The sequence below is a fragment of the Trachemys scripta genome, chromosome 1 (genome assembly GCF_013100865.1).
Source record: "Trachemys scripta elegans isolate TJP31775 chromosome 1, CAS_Tse_1.0, whole genome shotgun sequence".
In the NCBI taxonomy this organism is placed as follows: Eukaryota; Metazoa; Chordata; order Testudines; family Emydidae; genus Trachemys; species Trachemys scripta.
Window position 1 is genome coordinate 237,021,549 of NC_048298.1, and position 21,341 is coordinate 237,042,889.

At 44.5% G+C, this 21,341-nt stretch overlaps 1 protein-coding gene across 4 annotated transcripts in view; it reads right to left on the bottom strand.

Moving 5' to 3' along the window:
- Nucleotides 1-1,382: 1,382 nt before the first annotated feature.
- UPF3A (UPF3A regulator of nonsense mediated mRNA decay) overlaps nucleotides 1,383-21,341 on the bottom strand; it is a 49,902-nt gene continuing 29,943 nt past the window's right edge. For 3 of the 4 annotated variants that reach the window (XM_034758100.1, XM_034758098.1, XM_034758097.1), the window contains 2 exons: nucleotides 19,837-19,997; nucleotides 1,383-2,855 (listed from right to left, as the gene is read on the bottom strand). In XM_034758100.1, coding sequence (XP_034613991.1) covers nucleotides 2,768-2,855; nucleotides 19,837-19,997 — 249 coding nt within the window. In that variant the 3' untranslated portion in view covers nucleotides 1,383-2,767. Of the gene's footprint in view, nucleotides 2,856-16,162; nucleotides 16,221-19,836; nucleotides 19,998-21,341 lie in introns of those variants that run through there. The other variant, XM_034758099.1, reaches the window with a different exon arrangement.

The following is a 21,341-nucleotide window of genomic DNA, read 5'->3' on the forward strand; positions in this document are numbered from 1 at the left end:
TGCTTTTCAAGTTCTTTTAGAAACAGACAGATAAATGGAGCGTTTGTCGGTAATATGCTCCCATCCAAACAGAATCAAATATGCCTGTTGTTGAGGGGTGTGGCCACCTTGCCCAAAAGGCAATATTTGAACCCTGGTGATTTTTGCTCAGCCATAGGGACTGAAGCCTAGCTAAAAGACAGAGAAAAAACTATCTGGAACAGAAACCTAATAAAAAACTGTTTCTAAACTATGCCACATCTACACTGAATAGCTAACTATGTATGGCGATATCAGTTTTATAATCGCAAGTGAACAACAGACAAGTACACTGCTCTCGGTTCTGCCTTGCAGTCACAGGCAGTAAGAAGGAACTGAGGTTTGGTTAGCCCCACTCTAACCTATATGACCTCAGGAGGGGGAGCACAAGCACATTCAGGGTGCATGTGTGGCACCAACAGATGCTGTTGGCCAAAAGATTCTGAACACAACTGCATGGGACACATGAGCATCAAGACTGGATTGTACATGGACAACATATCTTGAAGAAGAATCAGCTGCATTCTGGATCTTGTGGCCCCTCCCACATCCAAGGGTGTGTGTGTTGGCCTTTAGGCTGATGGGCTCGGTCACCACCTCCTATAATTCAAAGAGGCTGGAAATATTTGGTCTCATTTGGGCCCTGATCCTACAAAGATTTGCGGTTTACCTATACATAAAGATGCACCTAAATAACTAATTTGGTTTGAACTGACACCTCTCCTTATTTTGGTGTAAATCTGTGGGTGGACAGTTATGAAAAGATCACTTTACCTCCCTTGGCTTCCAGGCACCCGTTTGCCTCAGTTTCCCTACCCTGGTCAACTCACTGTCTCCCTCATACAGTCCAGCAACCCAGAGCTATTGGGTCACCGAAGTGATAAGCCCTCTGGCTAAGTCATTACAGCTCATCCTTTTCAGAGTTAACAAAGAGTCCAGCAAAACTGTGGAGAACTGCCTAGCATTTTCTGTCACTGATCTGGCTCTACTGTAGCCAGCATTCCTGCTTCCTGCAAGGCTCTCCCTTCATGCTACATAGGCTCCCATAATAGGAAGCTCCACTCTTGGGATACTGTCACCTGATCCTAGTCACCTGACCCAAACACCAGCCCAAACCCAGCATAGGTGAGATAGAGCCCAACTCAGCCCATTCTGTGATGACAGTCTTATTGAATATTAAGAGTGTCTTACTTCAAAGTAGTTTAAGTCGGTAAAAAATGGTTAATCCTCTTGCATATAAAACATCTTATATATAAAGTTAATATTAAAACTCTTCAATCATATTTTTAATCTGCCTCTTAATACTAATAAGTGGCACACTATCTTTCCTAATAGCAAAATAATTGTGGAAGATCATTTCTCAGTTCATAGTCAAAGTGTTTTTACTTTTTATTATATTTAATGTTTAATGTCTGGGAAAATACAATGAATTTTTCTTTGAGTTTAGAACAATCAGATGTTACACTTAATAACAAAATGTTCAAAGTAGAATGTCAAAAATAAGCAAACATCTTAATATTTAACTTCACTGACAAAGCAGATCTTGGTTTCAGACAACTGAAAAGCGCATCAGTCGTAAAAGACAACTATGAAAGAGCCATATTTTGCCCTTGGATGGACATTTAGCTGTCTCTGAAGACATTGGGAGCCATATGCATGCATCAGAGGGTGGAATTTGGCTTAGGTCTGCAAAATGAAATGTTGGAGCTGCTATGTGTGTGTTTTTTTCAAACAAATTATATTTTATAACATATATATCATACATGTTCCAAATCCTGCAAATGCAACTTATGTGAAACATTTAACATATAAAAAGTCATCACTGTACAATCACTTTTTAAAAAGTCAGTGCCAAAACAAAAATAAATAATAAAAATGCAATTTTAGTAAAACCAGATACAGTATTTAAGTGCTGAGGTTTGCGTTAGCTTTTTCTGTTTTAGACACAGGAATATATTAGAACATAAAAGGCAAAAGTGGTTAAGAAAAAGACCAATTTTATAACAACATATAGTAGCTTTTATTCACACTTACCTGACACTATAGTTAATTGAAAAACAATGTAAACACAATGAGGTACGGATACCAATAAACGTTTGCAAACTATGGGTCTGATCCTGCAAACGTTACTGGCAACAGTGCTTCTGCTGGGTGTAGTCCCTTTGACTTCAATAGTACTACTCTCTGTAGTAAGCATTATGCCTGATGGCGTTTGCAGGATTGGGTCCTATGTAGTTAATGCCATTCACAGAACACATTTAAAGTGCCTCAGATTTCAAACTGATGCAAATATACATTTCTTTATTTCTCTCAATTTAACAGGCTAGACTAAGTGAAATATTTTCTGACAAGTTTTATATAAATATTAGTTTAAAACTAATAGAGGTTTTCTAGCTAAAGGTAAATTTACTAAAATACTGAACCACAACTAAACTAGTCAAACAGTGCTTGCTTCTGGTTTTTGTAGAAAAGCAACTGAATTTCTTTTACGTGATATTTTATCTGCCTCCGATCACCATTTTCTTCATTTTAAAGAAAGAAAGAGACAGATGTATTATAGTTTTGTTGGTCCAATCTGTGGAATTCTGAAGTGGCCTGATATATTTTTGAGCAGAAATTAAATCTTAAATTCATTTTTTTCACAAGTTTTCTACCCCAATCTTTCATTCTGCCTCTTCACTCTTCTCTGAACCACCTCCAGTTGAATTATCTACCTCATACTTTCTATCGCAGGCATCTTCAGAGGACTTCACACTGCAGTCATAGATCTTACTTGTAGATCCCGTATGTGTTCGAATGCGAGCTCCTGGCTGGTATAACTGCATGGCTGGACGATCCTAGAAAGAAGTGCATAAGGTTAACTTTTGGAGAAAACTATCATTTATTCACATATGTGAGATTTAGGCCTTGTCTATACTACAGAGTTATGTCAACAAAAGGCAGCTTTTGTCGACAAAACAGTGAATGCATACACACTGCGATGTGACTTTTGGCGGCAAAAACGCCGTTTTGACAACAAAATAAAACCGTCCTGATCAGAGACATAAGTCTTTTTCTGCAAAATTTTTGTCGACAAAGTGACAGTGTAGACACTACGCTTGATTTTATCGCTTTAATTGGCCTCCAGGAGGTATCCCACAACACCCATCCTGACTGCTCTGATCAACAGTTTGAACTCCACTGCCCTGCAGTCAGTAAACAACCATCCACCCCTCCCCCTTAGATGCCCCAGGAATTTTTGAAATTCCATTTCCTGTTTACTTGGTGTGGAGAGGTCTCATTGCATCTTCCCAGGTGACCATGGTGGCTTATCACAGCAAATGTTCTCCCACTTGGACCACTGCGGAGCTGCTGGATCTGCCTAGCATATGGGGAGAGGAGGCTATGCAGTCCCAGCTGCACTTGAGCCATAGGAATTTTGATACCTATGGGCAGATTTCTCGAGGCTTGTGTGAAAAGGGCTATGATCGGGACATGCTGCAGTGCAGAGCGAAGATAAAGGAGCTGAGGCAGGCATAAGGCGAGGGAGGCAAACCGTCGCTCTGGTGCTGCATCTAAGTCCTGCCGGTTCTATAAGGAGCTGGATGCTATGCTCGCTATCCCACCTCCATCACCAAGAGCCCCGTGGATACTTTGGGGGCCTGGAGGTGGTGGAAAAAGGACCTAACCCGGACGACGAAGTCACTGATGAAGAGGCGGAGTTAGATGATGATGTGGAGCTCACGGTGGGGTCTCCCAGTGGGGCAGGCAGCCAGCCAGCAACTGTTCACCTCTTCAGAGGTGTCTAGCCAGTTTCAGCAGTTGCTCTCCAGCAAGCAAGAAGCAGGAGAGGAGATGCCTGGTAAGTGGCTGTGGTTTGCGTAATGCAGAGGTGAGTTCAGGGTATAGAAATGTACAAGGCTGGCTGTGTTTTTGTGTACTGGACACTTCCCTGTGCAACTAATCAGTACGGCAGAACAGGGTGTTGATGTACGCCGAGATCTCACAGCAATCCTCCAGAGAGATTTCTAGGAAAGTTTCCTGGAGGTACTCAGCAATCCTCTACTGAAGGTTCCTTGGCAGAGCTGCTTTGTTCCTTCCCCCACTGTAGGGAACTTTCCTAAGCCATTCGGCAATCACTTGTTCAGGGACCAAAGCGGCACGCAGGCAAGCAGCACAGGGACCATGGTGAAAGCTACAAGCATGTAGATGTACCCTCGCTTCCCTGCTTACCCTCAGTAGTGAGATATCTACCACAATGATCCCGGCCTGTGGGAAAGTGTGGGAGAATTTTATAATTTTTTCCTTAGTTGGCTGCACTGCAACCCTTACAGAGTGTTCTTTTCCCCACGTAGAGCGCCCCTCCCCCCCAGCCAACACTCACCATGCTTTGAGTGTTCACCGAGATGTGTGCTTGCCAAGGGTCAGTGAGAAAGTGATTGTTATGTTACCAGAGGTGTATTTTACTGAAATGTTTCAATACTGTGCGTGAACTTAACAATCATACTTCTGTGCATTGTTCCTTGTGCTTCGGCAGATGTGGCCTTTAGGAATACCCCACAAACACCAGCCAAGCATCTCTGCCAGATAAGAAAGCGCCCAAGATGGCGCAAAGAAGACATGTTCTGGGAGGTACTGCACTTTTCCAATGCAGAGAAAAGGGAGCGCAAGAAGTGGAGGGAAGCCGAAAGGCAGGACAGAAAAGAAAATCAGGAGTTTATTAAGGATTCTACTGAGCGGATGATTAAAGTAATGGATGAGCAAACATAGATGCTGAAGTCCTTAATAATGCTGCAGACTGAGCAGATGCATGCCCGCCCTCCCCTGCAGTACATTCAGAACTCTTTTCTGTGCCCCTCCCAACTCCGCCCGCACAGTCCTTTCTGCTTTTTGGGACTTCTCTGTTTAATCATTTGCTTACTGGAATGTAAGGCCCCAAATTTCGTCATTGCTTCCTAGGAAAGCTACATGTAATGTAACATTGTAGCACCAATCACAGAGATATACCTTACTGGTTCTCATTTTCAAAGTTTTGCCTCAAAGCCTCCCTGATTCAAATTGCTCCCCTCCTGGCCCCTCTGCTCAAAATCAGCAGCCAAGCAATCTGCCTCAATACTCCACCCGAGCAAACCTTTCACCCTTACCTTCACAAAGATTATGCAATATACAACACAAGGCTATGACCATGGGAATATTATCCTCACTGAGGTCTAACCTGCCATAAAGGCATTGCAAGCATGCCTTTAATCTGCCAAAGGCACATTCCACTGTCATCTAGCATCTACCCAGCCTGTTGTTGAACCGCTCCTTACTGCTGTTCAGGTTTCCTGTGTAAGGTTTCATGAGCCATGGCTGTAAGGGGTATGACGGATCTCCCAGGATCACTATGGGCATTTCAACATCCCCCACTATAATCTTCTGGTCTGGAAAGAAAGTCCCCACTTGTAACTTTCTATACAAGCGTCATGCACCTTCCTGGACCACCCCGTGTTGATGTCAGTGAAATGCCCATGGTGATCCACAAGTGCCTGCAACACCATGGAGAAGTACCCCTTCCTATTGATGTACTCCGTCGCAAGGTGGTCTGGTGCCAAAATTGAATATGTGTGCCATCTATCGCCCCTCCACTGTTAGGGAAACCCATTACTGCAAAGCCGTCCACTATTTCACACACATTTCCCAGAGTCATGGTCCTTCATAGCAGGATGTGAGTAATTGCCCTGCACACTTGCATTAACGCAGCCCCAACAGTCGACTTCCCAACTCCAAATTGATTCGTGACCGACCAGTATCAGTCTGGAGTCGCCAGCTTCTACAGAGTGATTGCCACGCACTTCTCTACCGATAGGGCAGCTCTCATTCTGGTGTCCTTGTGCCATAGTGCTGGGCAAGCTCCGCACACAGTTCCAGGAAGGTGGATTTACACATCCGAAAATTCTGTAGCCACCGCTCGTCATTCAGTGCTTGTTTCCCAAGCCCAAAAGCGATGTCCCACCGTCTGCAGCTGTTTTGTGAATGCCAAAAGCAATCTAAAGTTGCTTCTATCTATATCACACAGCACATCTGGCAACTGGGAGTCTTCTTCAGTTAGGAACTTTGTGATTAACTGCACTACCATCTGCGATGTCTTAATGACAGTTATCAGAGCGTAGGAGAGCAGTGCTGGATCCATCCCTTCTCACAAAGATGCCACGGTGCACAGCAAACAAGGGCCGTTGAAAAATGCCGTGAAAGAAAACCAGAAGCCCATGGAATGCTGGGACAGAAAACAATGCATCATGGGACATTTCGCCTGGTCCCAAGATGTGCAGCGATCTGCTCCACCTTCCCACAAGACCTAGTGGCAGAAGGTGTCGAGCTGGACTGTGGGTAGGTACTCACAATGCATTGCTCAAACTGTCGATGATAGTGCTCCAACTGCGGACGTGATCTGATGACAGAGAGAGCGAGTGTGAACATGAAATACTGATTTTTATTATAGCACTTTTTAAGTGTCGATGTGACTTTCGTCGACAAATCTCTGTAGTGTAGACAAGGCCTTAAAGTGACTAACCTGAGTTTACATAGATAGTGGATTTTGTGTAAAATCATTTTGTATTTAATAAAAGGAGTACTTGTGGCACCTTAGAGACTAACAAATTTATTAGAGCATAAGCTTTCGTGGACTACAGCCCACTTCTTCGGATGCATATAGAATGGAACATATATTGAGGAGATATATATACACACATACAGAGAGCATGAACAGGTGGGAGTTGTCTTACCAACTCTGAGAGGCCAATTAAGTAAGAGAAAAAAAACTTTTGAAGTGATAATCAAGCTAGCCCAGTACAGACAGGTTGATAAGAAGTGTGAGAATACTTACAAGGGGAGATAGATTCAATGTTTGTAATGGCTCAGCCATTCCCAGTCCTTATTCAATCCTGAATTGATTGTATCTAGTTTGCATATCAATTCCAGCTCAGCAGTCTCTCGTTGGAGTCTGTTTTTGAAGTTTTTCTGTTGTAAGATAGCCACCCGCAGGTCTGTCATTGAATGACCAGACAGGTTAAAGTGTTCTCCCACTGGTTTTTGAGTATTATGATTCCTGATGTCAGATTTGTGTCCATTAATTCTTTTGCGTAGAGACTGTCCGGTTTGGCCAATGTACATGGCAGAGGGGCATTGCTGGCACATGATGGCATATATCACATTGGTAGATGTGCAGGTGAACGAGCCCCTGATGGTATGGCTGATGTGATTAGGTCCTATGATGATGTCACTTGAATAGATATGTGGACAGAGTTGGCATCGGGCTTTGTTACAAGGATAGGTTCCTGGGTCAGTGGTTTTGTTCAGTGATGTGTGGTTGCTGGTGAGTATTTGCTTTAGGTTGGGGGGTTGTCTGTAAGCGAGGACAGGTCTGTCTCCCAAGATCTGTGAGAGTAAAGGATCATCTTTCAGGATAGGTTGTAGATCTCTGATGATGCGCTGGAGAGGTTTTAGTTGGGGGCTGAAGGTGACAGCTAGTGGTGTTCTGTTATTTTCTTTGTTGGGCCTGTCTTGTAGGAGGTGACTTCTGGGTACTCGTCTGGCTCTGTCAATCTGTTTTTTCACTTCAGCAGGTGGGTATTGTAGTTTTAAGAATGCTTGATAGAGATCTTGTAGGTGCTTGTCTCTATCTGAGGGATTGGAGCAAATGCGGTTATATCTTAGAGCTTGGCTGTAGACAATGGATCGTGTGGTGTGTCCTGGATGGAAGCTGGAGGCATGTAGGTAAGTGTAGCGGTCAGTAGGTTTCCGGTATAGGGTGGTATTTATGTGACCATCGCTTATTAGCACAGTAGTGTCCAGGAAATGGACCGCTTGTGTGGATTGATCTAGGCTGAGGTTGATGGTGGGATGGAAATTATTGAAATCATGGTGAAATTCCTCAAGGGCTTCTTTTCCATGGGTCCAGATGATGAAGATGTCATCAATGTAGCGCAAGTAGAGTAGGGGCGTTAGGGGACGAGAGCTAAGGAAGCGTTGTTCTAAGTCAGCCATAAAAATGTTGGCATATTGTGGGGCCATGCGGGTACCCATAGCAGTGCCGCTGACTTGAAGGTATATATTGTCCCCAAATGTGAAATAGTTGTGGGTGAGGACAAAATCACAAAGTTCAGCCACCAGGTTAGCTGTGACATTATCAGGGATACTGTTCCTGATAGCTTGTAGTCCATCTTTGTGTGGAATATTGGTGTAGAGGGCTTCTACGTCCATAGTGGCCAGGATGGTGTTTTCTGGAAGATCACCGATGGATTGTAGTTTCCTCAGGAAGTCAGTGGTGTCTCGAAGATAGCTGGGAGTGCTGGTAGCGTAGGGTCTGAGGAGAGAGTCTACATAACCAGACAAGCCTGATGTTAGGGTGCCAATGCCTGAGATGATGGGGCGTCCAGGATATCCAGGTTTATGGATCTTGGGTAGCAAATAGAATACCCCTGGTCGGGGTTCTAGGCATGTGTCTGTACGGATTTGTTCCTGTGCTTTGTCAGGGAGTTTTTTTAGCAGATGGTGTAGTTTCTTTAGGTAATCCTCAGTGGGATCAGAGGATAATGGCCTGTAGAATGTGGTGTTAGAGAGCTGTCTAGCAGCCTCCTGGTCATATTCCAATTTATTCATGATGACGACAGCACCTCCTTTGTCAGCCTTTTTGATTATGATGTCAGGGTTGTTTCTGAGGCTGTAGATGGCGTTGTGTTCAGCATGGCTGAGGTTATGTGGCAAGTGATGTTGCTTTTCCACAATTTCAGCCTTTGCACGTCGACGGAAGCAATCTATGTAGAAATCCAGTCTGTTGTTTCGACCGTCCGGAGGAGTCCATGCAGAATCCTTTTTTTTGTAGTGCTGGTAGGGAGGATTCTGTGGGTTAGTATGCTGTTCAGAGGTATGTTGGAAATATTCTTTGAGTCGGAGACGTCGAAAGTAGGATTCTAGGTCACCGCAGAACTGTATCATATTCATGGGTCTGGAGGGACAAAAGGAGAGGCCCCGAGATAGGACAGACTCTTCTGCTGGGCTAAGAGTATAGCTGGAAAGATTAACAATATTGCTGGGTGGGTTAAGGGAACTACTGTTGTGGCTGCTTGTGGCATGTAGCAGTTTAGATAGTTTAGTGTCCTTTTTCCTTTGTAGAGAGGCAAAGTTTGTCTTGTAAATGGCTTGTCTAGTTTTTGTAAAGTCTATCCATGAGGAAGTTTGTGTGGAAGGTTGGTTTCTTATGAGAGTATCCAGTTCTGAGAGCTCATTCTTAATCTTTCCCTGTTTGCTGTATAGGATGCTGATCAGGTGGTTTCGCAGTTTCTTTGAGAGTGTGTGACACAGTCTCTCAGCATAGTCTGTGTGATATGTAGATTGTAATGGATTTTTTACCTTTAGTCCTTTTGGTATGATGTCCATCTGCTTGCATTTGGAAAGGAAGATGATGTCTGTCTGTATCTGTACGAGTTTTTTCATGAGGTTGATGGATTTCCATTCCATACGGCTAAATGCAGTGCCTTGCATAATGACAGGTTTCAGAGTAACAGCCGTGTTAGTCTGTATCCGCAAAAAGAAGAACAGGAGTACTTGTGGCACCTTAGAGACTAACAAATTTATTAGAGCATAAGCTTTCGTGGACTACAGCCCACTTCTTCGGAGTCCACGAAAGCTTATGCTCTAATAAATTTGTTAGTCTCTAAGGTGCCACAAGTACGCCTGTTCTTCTTATATTTGAAATCAACACATAAATAATGCTCTTGATGGTAAAGATACACATAAGTAAAGGTTACACAATCAGGCGGTAAGAGCCTGGTCCTGCAAAGACTTAAGCATGTGAGTAATCTCACAGACTTCAGTGGGAGCACTAATGGCATAAAGTAACTTGCAGGCTCAAGGCCTTAATTTTATGGCTCCATTTAACAGAAATTATTCACAGCCCTTGCAACAGATGGAAGGTATTAAACAAGTCAGAGTTAGTGCTGCTGTTCCAGCCTTTACTTATAATTGTGTGCCTAGATGATGTAGCCCACCATTGTATTTTTATTTAGGTGAAAAAACATTATCTTTTCACAACTTAATTTATATTATGTACTAAGTAATTTATATTATAAATAAACTGTTTGCAACATTTTGCTGTTAAGATGATATAGATCTCTGCACTTTTATTCATCTCATTCCTCTTGTTCAGTAACCAGCTAGTTCACTCATAAAATAAAACAGTAAATTATGGATAAGATAGCAGAATAATTTCATCAAATTATAAAAAAGAGTAAATAGACAGTAGTTATTTCAAACTTCTATTATATGAAATAAAAAGTCAGTAGTTCAAATTGAAAGAGGAATATATAATTTTGCCAGCCTGTGCCATTTTAGCTTCTCACAAAGGAAATGCTAATTAGCAGACAAAATGGATGAAAGAGTCTGGAGATTTGTCACTTTTTTATTATTGTTTATTAACACCTGTTTGTTCATTAACTTTGTTGAATATGAACAATTCTTCTGTTTTCCACACCATTTTTTCCTTGTAAGTCATGGAACAATGAAAGTCTTCAGCCTCTGCCATATAGTTATCTGTTGATTGGCACTTCCGTTATTTAAAAAAGGGAGGAGCCACACCTGCAAATTGCTGAGTACCAGCAATAGAAAGTCAATGTTAATTGAGGTTGCTCAGCAGTTCGCAGGACTGGCCCTGTATCAGCATATTACCAGAACCTTTCACAATTACAGAAATATTAAAACAGTGGCATATACTTCTAAATATGTATATTACCAGTAAATATTACTTTAGCTCTCCAGGGTCTGACTAACCATGCCTATTTTGTTTCCCTCTACCTTTTCAGCTTTAAGCTGGAAGAATATTTTTAGGTTAGCTCCTGCAGAATCTGCTTGGCACCCTGCTTCCTACTCTGCCCATTACCAAGCACAGAGAAAGCCTCAATTAGAAGTGCTGCAGGAATGCAGTTGGCAGGGTGGATTTGCCTAAAGATGGCTCAGAGGACAGCAGCTGATGGGGAGAGCAAATTCAAGCTCAGTAGTGGCTGGGGTAGCTTTGTAAAGAATCCATTGTAAGGAACAGTTAGGTAAGGGTGAGATAACAATAAAATAGTTAAAAAGCTAGAGAGAAGTAGAGGAGGAAGAGGTTAGGCTATCAGGGAAGGAGAAAGCAGAAAATCAGGAGAAATAAAGAGGGAGGAGACTTATGAGCAACTAGTCAAAGTTCAGGGCCCGGTGCATTGTTGCAGTTGGGAAGAGAAATGGAAGATGGAGCCTGATACTTTTCATGCAATATTGTTTATTTACAAAGTTATGTTTCCCTAACACAGGAGGAACCAAACAACAGATGACAATGTCTTTGCTCATAGCATCAAAAATTCCTTCAGCCAGTACCACCCCTCACCACCCGACTCCAAAAGCTCTCTCTCTAGGCCTTTTCCAGGGGTGTGCTCCTAGCTGTGTGTTCCGGCTGACTTTCTCGCTCTCTCCACCTAACCCCATTAGAATTCCTGAGTGGCCTTGGGCATGCCTTTGTCTTGGAGTCCACTGTTGTTTCTTACATTTATGCTGAATGAAGGGTGCCTGTTACAATCATCAGTTTAAGGGGTTTTAACCCAGTTTTAAACAATACGTATGTGTGTGCGGGTGCATGTTGAGGTTTTCATTTATAGGTGAAAAAGACAGTTACCTTTTCCATAACTTGTATTCTTCGAGATGTGTTGCTCATGTCCATTCCACATTAGGTGTGTGTGCTCGCCACATGCACTGGTGCCGGAAGTTTTTCCCTTAGCAGTATCTGTAGGGGACTGGCCCTGGCACCCTCTGGAGTGGCGCCTGCATGGCACGGTATAAGTGGTGTCGCTGGCTCCCCCCACCCTCAGTTCCTTCTTGCCGGAAACTCCAACAGTGGGGAAGGAGGGCGGGTTGTGGAGTGGACATGAGCAACACATCTCAAAGAACACCAGTTACGGAAAAGGTAACTGTCTTTTCTTCTTTGAGTGCTTGCTCATGTCCAGTCCATATTAGGTGAATCCCAAGCAGTGCCAACGGAGGCAGGTAGGAGTTCATGGACATGTAGACTGCAACACAGCTCTGCTGAACCCATCATCGTCCCTGGCCTGCTGAGTGATGGTGTACTGAGCTGTGAATATGTGAACAGAGGCCCACGTTGCGGCTCTACAGATGTCCTGGATAGGGATGTGTGCCAGGAAGGCTGCTGAAGATGCCTGAGCTCTCGAGTGGGCTCTGACAATCGGCAGCGACGGAACCCATAACAGGCCCTTATGCATGAGGTAATCCGATTGGAAATCCTCTGTGAGGACCCTGGAAGGCCCTTCATCCTATCTGCTGTAGCGATGAAGAGCTGAGTTGATTTACGGAAAGGCTTAGTACATTCTAAGTAAAAAGTCAAGGCCCTTTGGACGTCCAGTGCGTGAAGACGCCTCTCTTCACTGGTCTTGTGGGTTTGGGACAGAACACCGGGAGGAAGATGCCCTGGTTCATATGGAAGGTGGATACCATCTTCGGCAGGAAGGCCAGGAGGGGTTGCAGCGGAACTTTGTCTTTGTAGAAGACCGTGTACAGTGGTTCTGAGGTCAAGGCTTTAATCTCAGAGACCCGTCTTGCAGACGTCACCGTCACCAGGAACACAACCTTCCATGACAGGTGGGAAAAGGAGCAGGAACCCAGCAGCTCAAAAGGCGGGGCAGTGAGCCTAGAGAGGACCAAGTTAAGATCCCACTGCAGGACAAGAGCCCATACCTGCGGGAAGAGTCTCTTGAGCTCTCTCAAGAATCTGACCATCATCTCATGGGAGAACACTGTCTGTCCTTGGATTGGTGGGTGAAAAGTGGAGATGGCTGCAAGATGCACTCTAATGGAAAAGTGCGCCAGGCCCTGGTTCCTCAAATGGAGCAGGCAGTCCAGGACAGCCTTATGGAAGAACACGAGGGAGAGATGCCACGTTTGGACACCCAGCGGGAAAACCTGGTCCACTTGGCCAGTGGCAGGAACGAGTCGAAGATTACTCCGATGAACTCTATCCTCTGCACCAGCACTAACATCGACTTTTTGTTGTTTACAAGTAGGCTCAGGGAATGGTACGTGGCTTGAAGCACCACAACATCCCTTTGGACTTGAGACCTGGAGCTGCCCTTGACGAGCCAGTCGTCGAGGTACTGGTAAATCTGGATACACTGGCACCTGAGGTAAGCCACTACCACCGACATGCATTTGGTAAACACCCTTGATGGTGTCGCCAGGTCGAATGGGAGAACCGCAAACTGGTAGTGGTGGGGGGGCCCACCGTAAACCAGAGGAAGCGTCTGTGTCCTTGAAAGATCGCTATGTGGAAGTATGCGTCCTTCAAGTCGAGGGTGGCATACCAGTCTCCCAGATCCAGGGAGGGGATAATGGAGGCCACGGAAACCATGCAGAACTAATGACGACAAGGATGATGCCAGTGCCGCGGGAACCGCTACATCCATTGGTGGTCCAGCAGCTTGCCCCCCGGGTCCTCCTGGACCTGTGGGGTCTTACCCCCCAAAGCCTCGAGCACCAGAGGGGCATGGGAAACCCAGGCCACTGGCCTTTCTGAGGCTCACAGTGCCAATCGGGCAGCCTGGAAAGGTTGGGTGAACCCCCAAGGGTTCCACAGGTACCATGGTGCCAGCCTCTGTGCTGGGAGCTCTTGTCGGGTGGCGCATGCCTCAGAGGGTCTGTGCCAATCTGCCGGCGAGGTATGCCTCAAGTCTCTCGATTGGTGCCCCCTGTGCGGAGACCGAAGAGAGCTCCACTGAGCCTGTCTCTCCAGTCCTGAGGCGTGACAACTTCAGGCAGGAGAGTGATGGTGGGACGTCCCTCTAGATGGGGAACGGTGCCGCTGAGGTGGGGACACACGCAGAGGTCCCAATGCAGGTTTTCCCCGAGACCGGGGTACCATTGGAGCCAGTGTGGGCAGCACTGGGAGAGTCAGGATCTCCTGAGCTGCATGAAGGGCTTCGGGCACCTGAAGCTATCCGGGTCTCCACTGCTATCCAGAGTCGCAGGCAAAGTATGAAATGGGCTGCACCGCTCGACTTGAGTTGGGGCCTGACTTCCTGAAGGGGGCATTGAGCTGCCTGGCATGGGTCGTGGCTGACCCCCAGCCCTCTCCTTTCCCTTATGGGAGGTAGGAGATCTTTCTTTCACAGTCTTTTTCGGCTTCTTGACCAGAGCCATGGAGGAGGACCGGTGCTGACTTGTGGAAGGCGCCAGCGGAGCACTGCGCACGGAGGCCGTGGTGCTTGCTGTGGAGTTGGACCGCTGCTCTGGTGCCGGAGTGAGTGCCGACTCCATTAAGAGTGCTCTTAGATGGATATTGCGCTCATTCTTCGTCCTAGGTTTAAAGGACTTGCAGATATGGCACTTGTCACTTATGTGCTCTTCGTCTACGCACCTTAGGCAGCTGGTATGTGGATCGCTGATGAGCATAGGCCGTTTGCAGCGATCACAGGGTTTAAAGCCTGGGGACCGGGGCATGCCCCGTCCCCTGGCTGAGTCCCGTTCAGAACTAAGAGCTACTACTAAGGGTAACTGATAAACTACTAACTATATACAACTATATTACAGGTTTTCTAAGTTTGCAAGAACAGAGAACAAAACAGTGCTAGCCAAAGCAGCAGACATTCCAGCACCATCACTGGTGGCAAGAAGGAACTAAGGGTGGGGGGAGCCGGCGGCGCCCCTTATACTGGGCTTCTGGCACCAGTGCATGTGATGAGCACACACACCTAGTATGGAATGGACAAGAGCAAGCACTCAAAGAAGAATCTATTGTTCCCGTAGTTTAAAAAGTGATCTGTAATAGGCAATCAAACTCTCAGATCCATCTTTGATCATAACGCATTACTGCTTTTTCAGTCTACAAATAACAGTTCATGCGATCTTCAATCCAACTGAAGTAGATCATAGCCAATTACTTGGTAAACAGCACCATTCATCACAATTTAAAAAGCACTCAGAAAGAAAAAGGTAAAATTTACTATATCTGTACAGCCTTAAGAATGCTGCGTTACACCTGAAACACTAAATCAATGCCCTGGCACACATAAAGGGTCTGTTGTAAATGTTATGTTGCTCTGCCAAAGGATTAACACATACAAGCCGTATTCTCAAATAATAGATTTAATCCTGAAAGGTGCTGAGAGCTGCTGAGTGCCCTCAATTCCCACTAAGCAGCATGAAGGGAAGGTTATTATCTCTCAAGAGATGCTCAGCACCTTAGAGGATTGCACCAGGTATCTGAAACCTTTAGCCAAAGATAATGATAAGGAGGCAGTGTGGCCTACTTGATAGACAAGGCCCTTCATTTTTGGTTTTTATTTTGTTTAAAATTTTCCAGGAATTTATCAGTGTTTATTGCAAAAATTTACAAAACAGGTGAAAATTGGTGCAACAAATCTGAGCACAATTTTCTGGGTAAATATCAGGATTAATATTCCGGGATGGGAAGACTGAAAAAAAAAGAAGAGAAAAATAAGAGTACTTCTGATCTGGCTCCTACTTCAGAAAAAGAGATGGCTTCCCAGGTTACTGAGCCACCAGCTCTTCTTCCGAAGCAGGGAGCCAGATCTAGGGAGTTCCAGCACTTCCTTTTTTAGGACTCGAGAACGAACATATGTGTGCACATACATGAGTGTGGGTATCGTTCACTACACTGCCTTACTTTAATAGACACCCTCGCATTTAGATTAATTTATTATTAACATAAAAACATCTACCTAATGTAAAGTATTGGATTTTCTTAACAGCCAATATTTTAATGTACTTGAGTGGTCCACAATTCAGGTGAAAATTGGTAAAAAATGAATAATAGCTTTAGTGAAACCAGGGGATTTTTCAGTAAAAATTGGTAAAAAACAAAAATGAAGGGCCTTGTTGATAGCGCACTAGACTGGGAGTTCTATTTCTGCTGAGTAGCCTGGGGCAAATAACTTTCATCTCTCTGAGCCTCTGTTTCCCCATCTATAAAACAAGAATAATGATATTTACCTACTTCGTAAAGAGCTTTGAGATCAATGGATGAAAAGTGCTACATAAGAGTTAGGTATTATTAATACATGTAGATGTTAAATGTAGCATTTGTTAAGCTAGTTAGTTCAACATTTGTATTTTATTGAATAAATTCTCTTTACTTTTCTATTTGCCGTTACGAGAACATTTCTTGCTCTGCATCTCCAAGAGGTACATCCCTAAAAATACAGGTGGTAAAGTTACATTTACACTTCCCTGCATACTGCTCGATAGAAAACGTTAGAAGACCCCCATGTGGGACAGAGTAATACATATGTTATTAGTCTACAGCAGGGAAGTGGGAGTCAAGACTTCTAGAATTTAATTCTCACTCTTCTGATTCACTTAAGCACTCTGTGCTCCAGTTTGTCCATCTGTAAAATAGATGTAATAGTAGTTTACCTACATAGGAATGTTCTGAGACTTATTTTTTCATGCTTGCAAAGCACTCTGAGATCCTTCATTGAAAAGCACTGCAGAAGTGTAAAATTTTAATGATCTCTCCTAGCAGATAAACCTTTCCGATATGTCTGTCTTAGGGGTCAATCCTGCCTGTAACCTGCTTGCAATGAAACACAAAATGCTATTTGTAAAGGATGCAGCATTGCCAACCTCAAGAGATCAAAATATCATGAGTCAGACCCCCCCAAAAATCCTGTTTTTTTTAAAAAAAAAAAGATTATATTGTGTTTTTTTGGTCTGTCTTTTGATGGTTGAACTCTCCCGACCCATTCCTGGTATGTGTATGTGACATTCAATGTTGCTCACTCTCCCAAATTTTTCAGTAAGGTGATTTTGGCCCCTACGCCTTCCAGTCCCCTGCCCTGAAATTAATCCTGTCCCCCAATCTTTCCATTAGTTCTGTCCCCACCCAACCCTAACCCCCAATAGTTCAGCTCCTGCATCAGCCCCTCCCCCACCAGGTCAGCCCCCATCAGTCCTCACCCCCTCAGTTCAGTCCCCCAGCCTCCACAATCAGTTCAGAACTAGCCCCAGATCACACCTCCCCAGTCTCCAACATCAGTTCAGCCTCTCCCAGTTCAGTTCCCTCCCATCACCAGCCTCACCTCGCCAGTAGCGTAGCTAGGGGGGTGCAAAGGAAGCAGCTGCTTCCCCTCAGCACATTTTACAAAAGCGGCGCCTTAGTTAGGGGTTACCATGGCACCAGGGGGCGGGGCCCACACTCTGCTCTGAAGCTCGGCCTGCCGGGCCGGCAGAGAGAGGGCAGTGGCAACAGCGAAGGTTACTGGGCATGCTCAGTTCGGGTGAGCATGCTCAGTACACCCAAAGTCACCCAAAGTAGGGAATTGGGAGCAGGAGCTGTTTGTGTCTCGTTACACCAGTGCTGGGCTCCTGCAGGCAAGAGGGGGCGGCACGGCTGGAGGAGCCCTGGGGGAGGCGGCGGGAGTGGCACAGCACAGCTGGAGGAGCCATGGGGGAGGCGGTGCAGCCGGAGGAGCAAGGGGGGCGCAGCATGGCAGCCCGCAGTGCGGCAGGAGGAGCCATGGGGGCGGGCAGCATGGCAGCCCGCAGCGTGGCCGGAGGAGCTATGGTGGGGGGGCGGTGTGGCCGGAGGAGCGAGGGCGGGGTGGCGCGGCCGGAGGAGCGAGGGGGGAGGCAGCCCGCAGCGCGGCCGGAGGAGCCATGGGGGGGGGCATAGCGCGGCCGGAGGAGCCAGCCAAGGTGGGGGGGCGCGGAGCGGCCGTAGGAGGAGCCAAGGGGGCATGGCCAAAGGAGGAGCCAAGGGGGGGGGCCTTTTTAACGTTTGCTCCCCCTGCTCTCAGAACCTGGCTACACCACTGCTCTGCTCCTCTTAAGTTCTTCACCCCCTTCTTTCAGGCCTGGGGTGGGGGCTGACACAGGGTCCCTTCTTGCCCTTTGAGGCTGGAGGGGCAACTCCAGGGGCTCCTCACCCTTCTCTGCCCCTTCCTAGGCTAGGTGTTAGGGGGAGCGTGGATGAGATCCCCATTGCTTACAGTAGGGGAAGGGAGAGGAAGTGGTGGAGCTGCAATGGGCTGCTGAGCTTTTTGCTCACTCCTCTCCTCTCCACTCCTGCAAAAACAGCAAGCAGAGAGGGGAGCTTCTGCAGAGCTGCATTTTGTGAGGGGACTGGAGCTTTTTGCATCGTCATAAGACAAGATCCATCCCCATCTGAAATCCCATCATTCATGAAAAAAATCCCAAGAGTTGGCAACACTGGAAGGTGCTCATCCCACTACGTGCTGGGAAGCCCACCCATCTCCACAGCCGTTCCTTCTGGGCTGCTGCAGAGATTGGGGTGAGAGAGGTCACTGAAATGTCACAGGTCAACTGACCATTCTCAAGAGAGGTTGTAGCTGGAGTTCAAGCACCTGCCGCTCTGAATTTGCAGAACTGGCCAGGGAGGACCTCTGTGGTTTTTGCAGAAGTTGGAAGTTAATCATCATTAAAGAGGAATCACAAAATATTAATTCTTTCTGTTGAATGGTGCATGAAGAAACATATTTCTAAAGCTATTAAATAAATACTCATAAAAATGCCCATTGTCAGATAAAAAAATAATAAATATATCTGTCGAATTGTTACAATGACATGAGGTTAGCTTGTCCTGCCAAACATTACATTTTCCTTTGATTCAAATTGGATCAGAGGAATTTGCACTCTATCATTAATTTCAGCTTAAGTTTCTATGTAAATATGTCAGAAGGCTTAAAAGCAGATCTTCATAATAGTAAAATACGTAACAGCTGGTATGGAAGATTGTTTGCAGTTTACCCTCTAGAATGCCCTCATTCATTTAAGAACTATGAAGAAGTCAAAATAGCAAATTTGTCAGTGCATTGCTAAGATGTTGAAGTACATTCTCCTTTGAATGAATGCACATAACTCTTATTAAGGTTAAATATGTGATTGTTTCATAGCACTAAAATTATAGGAAGAAATGAAGTTGTAGTTGATTATGCAACAAAATGAAGTGGAGAATATTATTGTGTCATTAATATTATTGCTATTATATAACAAGCAAACCTTCCTGTCTATCCATTTCAGTGGAACTAAAAATATTCTGCTGTGTGAAGATGGAGCTGAGCCTTTTTAATGGGCAGCAGGTTTAAAACAAATAAAAGGAAGTTCTTCTTCACACAGCACACAGTCAACTTGTGGAACTCCTTGCCTGAGGAGGTTGTGAAGGCTAGGACTATAACAGCGATTAAAAGAGAACTGGATAAATTCATGGAGGTTAAGTCCATTAATGGCTATTAGCCAGGATGGGTAAGGAATGGTGCCCCTAGCCTCTGTTTGTCAGAGGGTGGAGATGGGTGGCAGGAGAGAGATCACTTGATCATTACCTGTTAGGTTCACTCCCTCTGGGGCACCTGGCATTGGCCACTGTCGGTAGACAGGATACTGGGCTAGATGGACCTTTGGTCTGACCCAGTACGGCTGTTCTTATGTTGTTATGCCTTTTAGGACTTTCCAGCAATACTGACAAGCACTTGAACACTTTAGTGAAATTGCAATGGACTATCAATGATGTTTCATACTTACATAGCACCTTTCAACAAGGGATCTCAAAAGCACTGTACAGACATTCATTACTTATGCCTTGCAATACCCCTTTCAGGGAGGTAAGTTGTTACTACATCCATTTTACAAATAGGAAAACTGAGAGAAAAAGATGTAGATGGCCACATTCACAGAGCAAAATCCATCCCTGTGCTGAGAATCAGCACAAGGACAATTCACCACTTAAGTACCAATTAAGATCTCAAAATCCAAGGATCCAAATTGCAACCTTATAAGATAAACATTACTTACTTTTCCTTAAGTTCCTTTGGTGAGCCCTCCAATGGCTTGGATTTTATACCCCCGGATCCAGGTGATTTTTCCCATTTGCTTTCTTCAATATCAGCTTCTTCTCCTTTTTCCTTATTCGTTTCACTGGCCAGGTCATCTCCCTTTTCAGGCTTTTTAAGAAGCTATGAAATAATGTTTGTATTAAGGTATACATTTTATGTACTTCAGACATTTCAACAACTTCTTATTGTAATATACCAATGTATACCAGGTGATGCTAATTTGTAAAACCTATTTCATTCAGATTTTATTTTAGTGATTTAATTTTTTTGCAAAGCACAACATTAAAATAGACATTTAAAAGGCAATTTACTTATATTAATGTATAACTAGAGTACAATACAAATCATGCAGCTTTAAAATATGACTTCATAAAAAAACTCTGGAAAATGCATGCTTACCTACTTTCTTCTCCTAGGTATTAGCTAGAAATAATTATAGCGTAGCTCAGAGACAGGTAAAAGACTGTATGTGTTGAAAACATAGCATAAGAGGGCCCGATCTTACTACCATTGAAATCAATGGCAAAACTGCCATAATACTTCAAAGAAAACAGGATCACCCTTCACTTCTCTAGGTAATTTACAAAATCTGGCAACAAATGAGCAGCTTGAGACATACTAGTTAGTATATATTGCCCCCAATAACAACTATGTGGGTGAAACCAGACAATCACTATGCTTTCAAATGAACTCACACAGGAAAATGATAAAAGATGAAAACACTATATCATCTGTGAGTGAACGCTTTTCACAAAGCAATCACTCGATATCTGGCCTACTAGCTGTCATCCTCAAAGGAAACCTGCACAACGCTTTCAGAAGACGAGCCTTGGAGCTTAAATTCATAACTTTGCTAGACACTAAAAATCATGGCTTGAATAAAGACATTGGATTTATGGCTTATTACAACAATCTATAACCCACTAACAACCTCCCCCTCCATCCCATCCTTTCCCCCATGTGACTCAGGGGGGTTAACGGGCCACTCCATCTTGAATGGTCCCTTGAAATACACGGTAATTACTTATGCTATACAATCTGTTCCACCTTATATTTAACTATGACACTCTGTGGATGTTTCCCAGACATGAAGAAGAGCTGTGTGTAAACTCAAAAGCGTGTCTCTTTCACCTACAGAAGTTGGTCCAATAAAAGATATTACCTCACCCACCTTGTCTATCTAATATCCAACATAGCAACATTCCTCTTATGACATCCCAAGTTACTTGTAAAATAGAGAATATTTTCCTGGCCTTTTGATGGTGAAACTACCTTTCAAAACTCTATTGTCATAGATATATGAGTAATATTTAATGACTTTTGCATAACACATTTTGGAGTGGATAGTGATTTTCCTTTTCTTGGAATGTGAAGATGTGTTTCTTGTCTTGTTGCACAAACATGCATAATTACAATACTGGTACACTGCATATTATTAATTATATACCAAGTTATGTCTTCAAA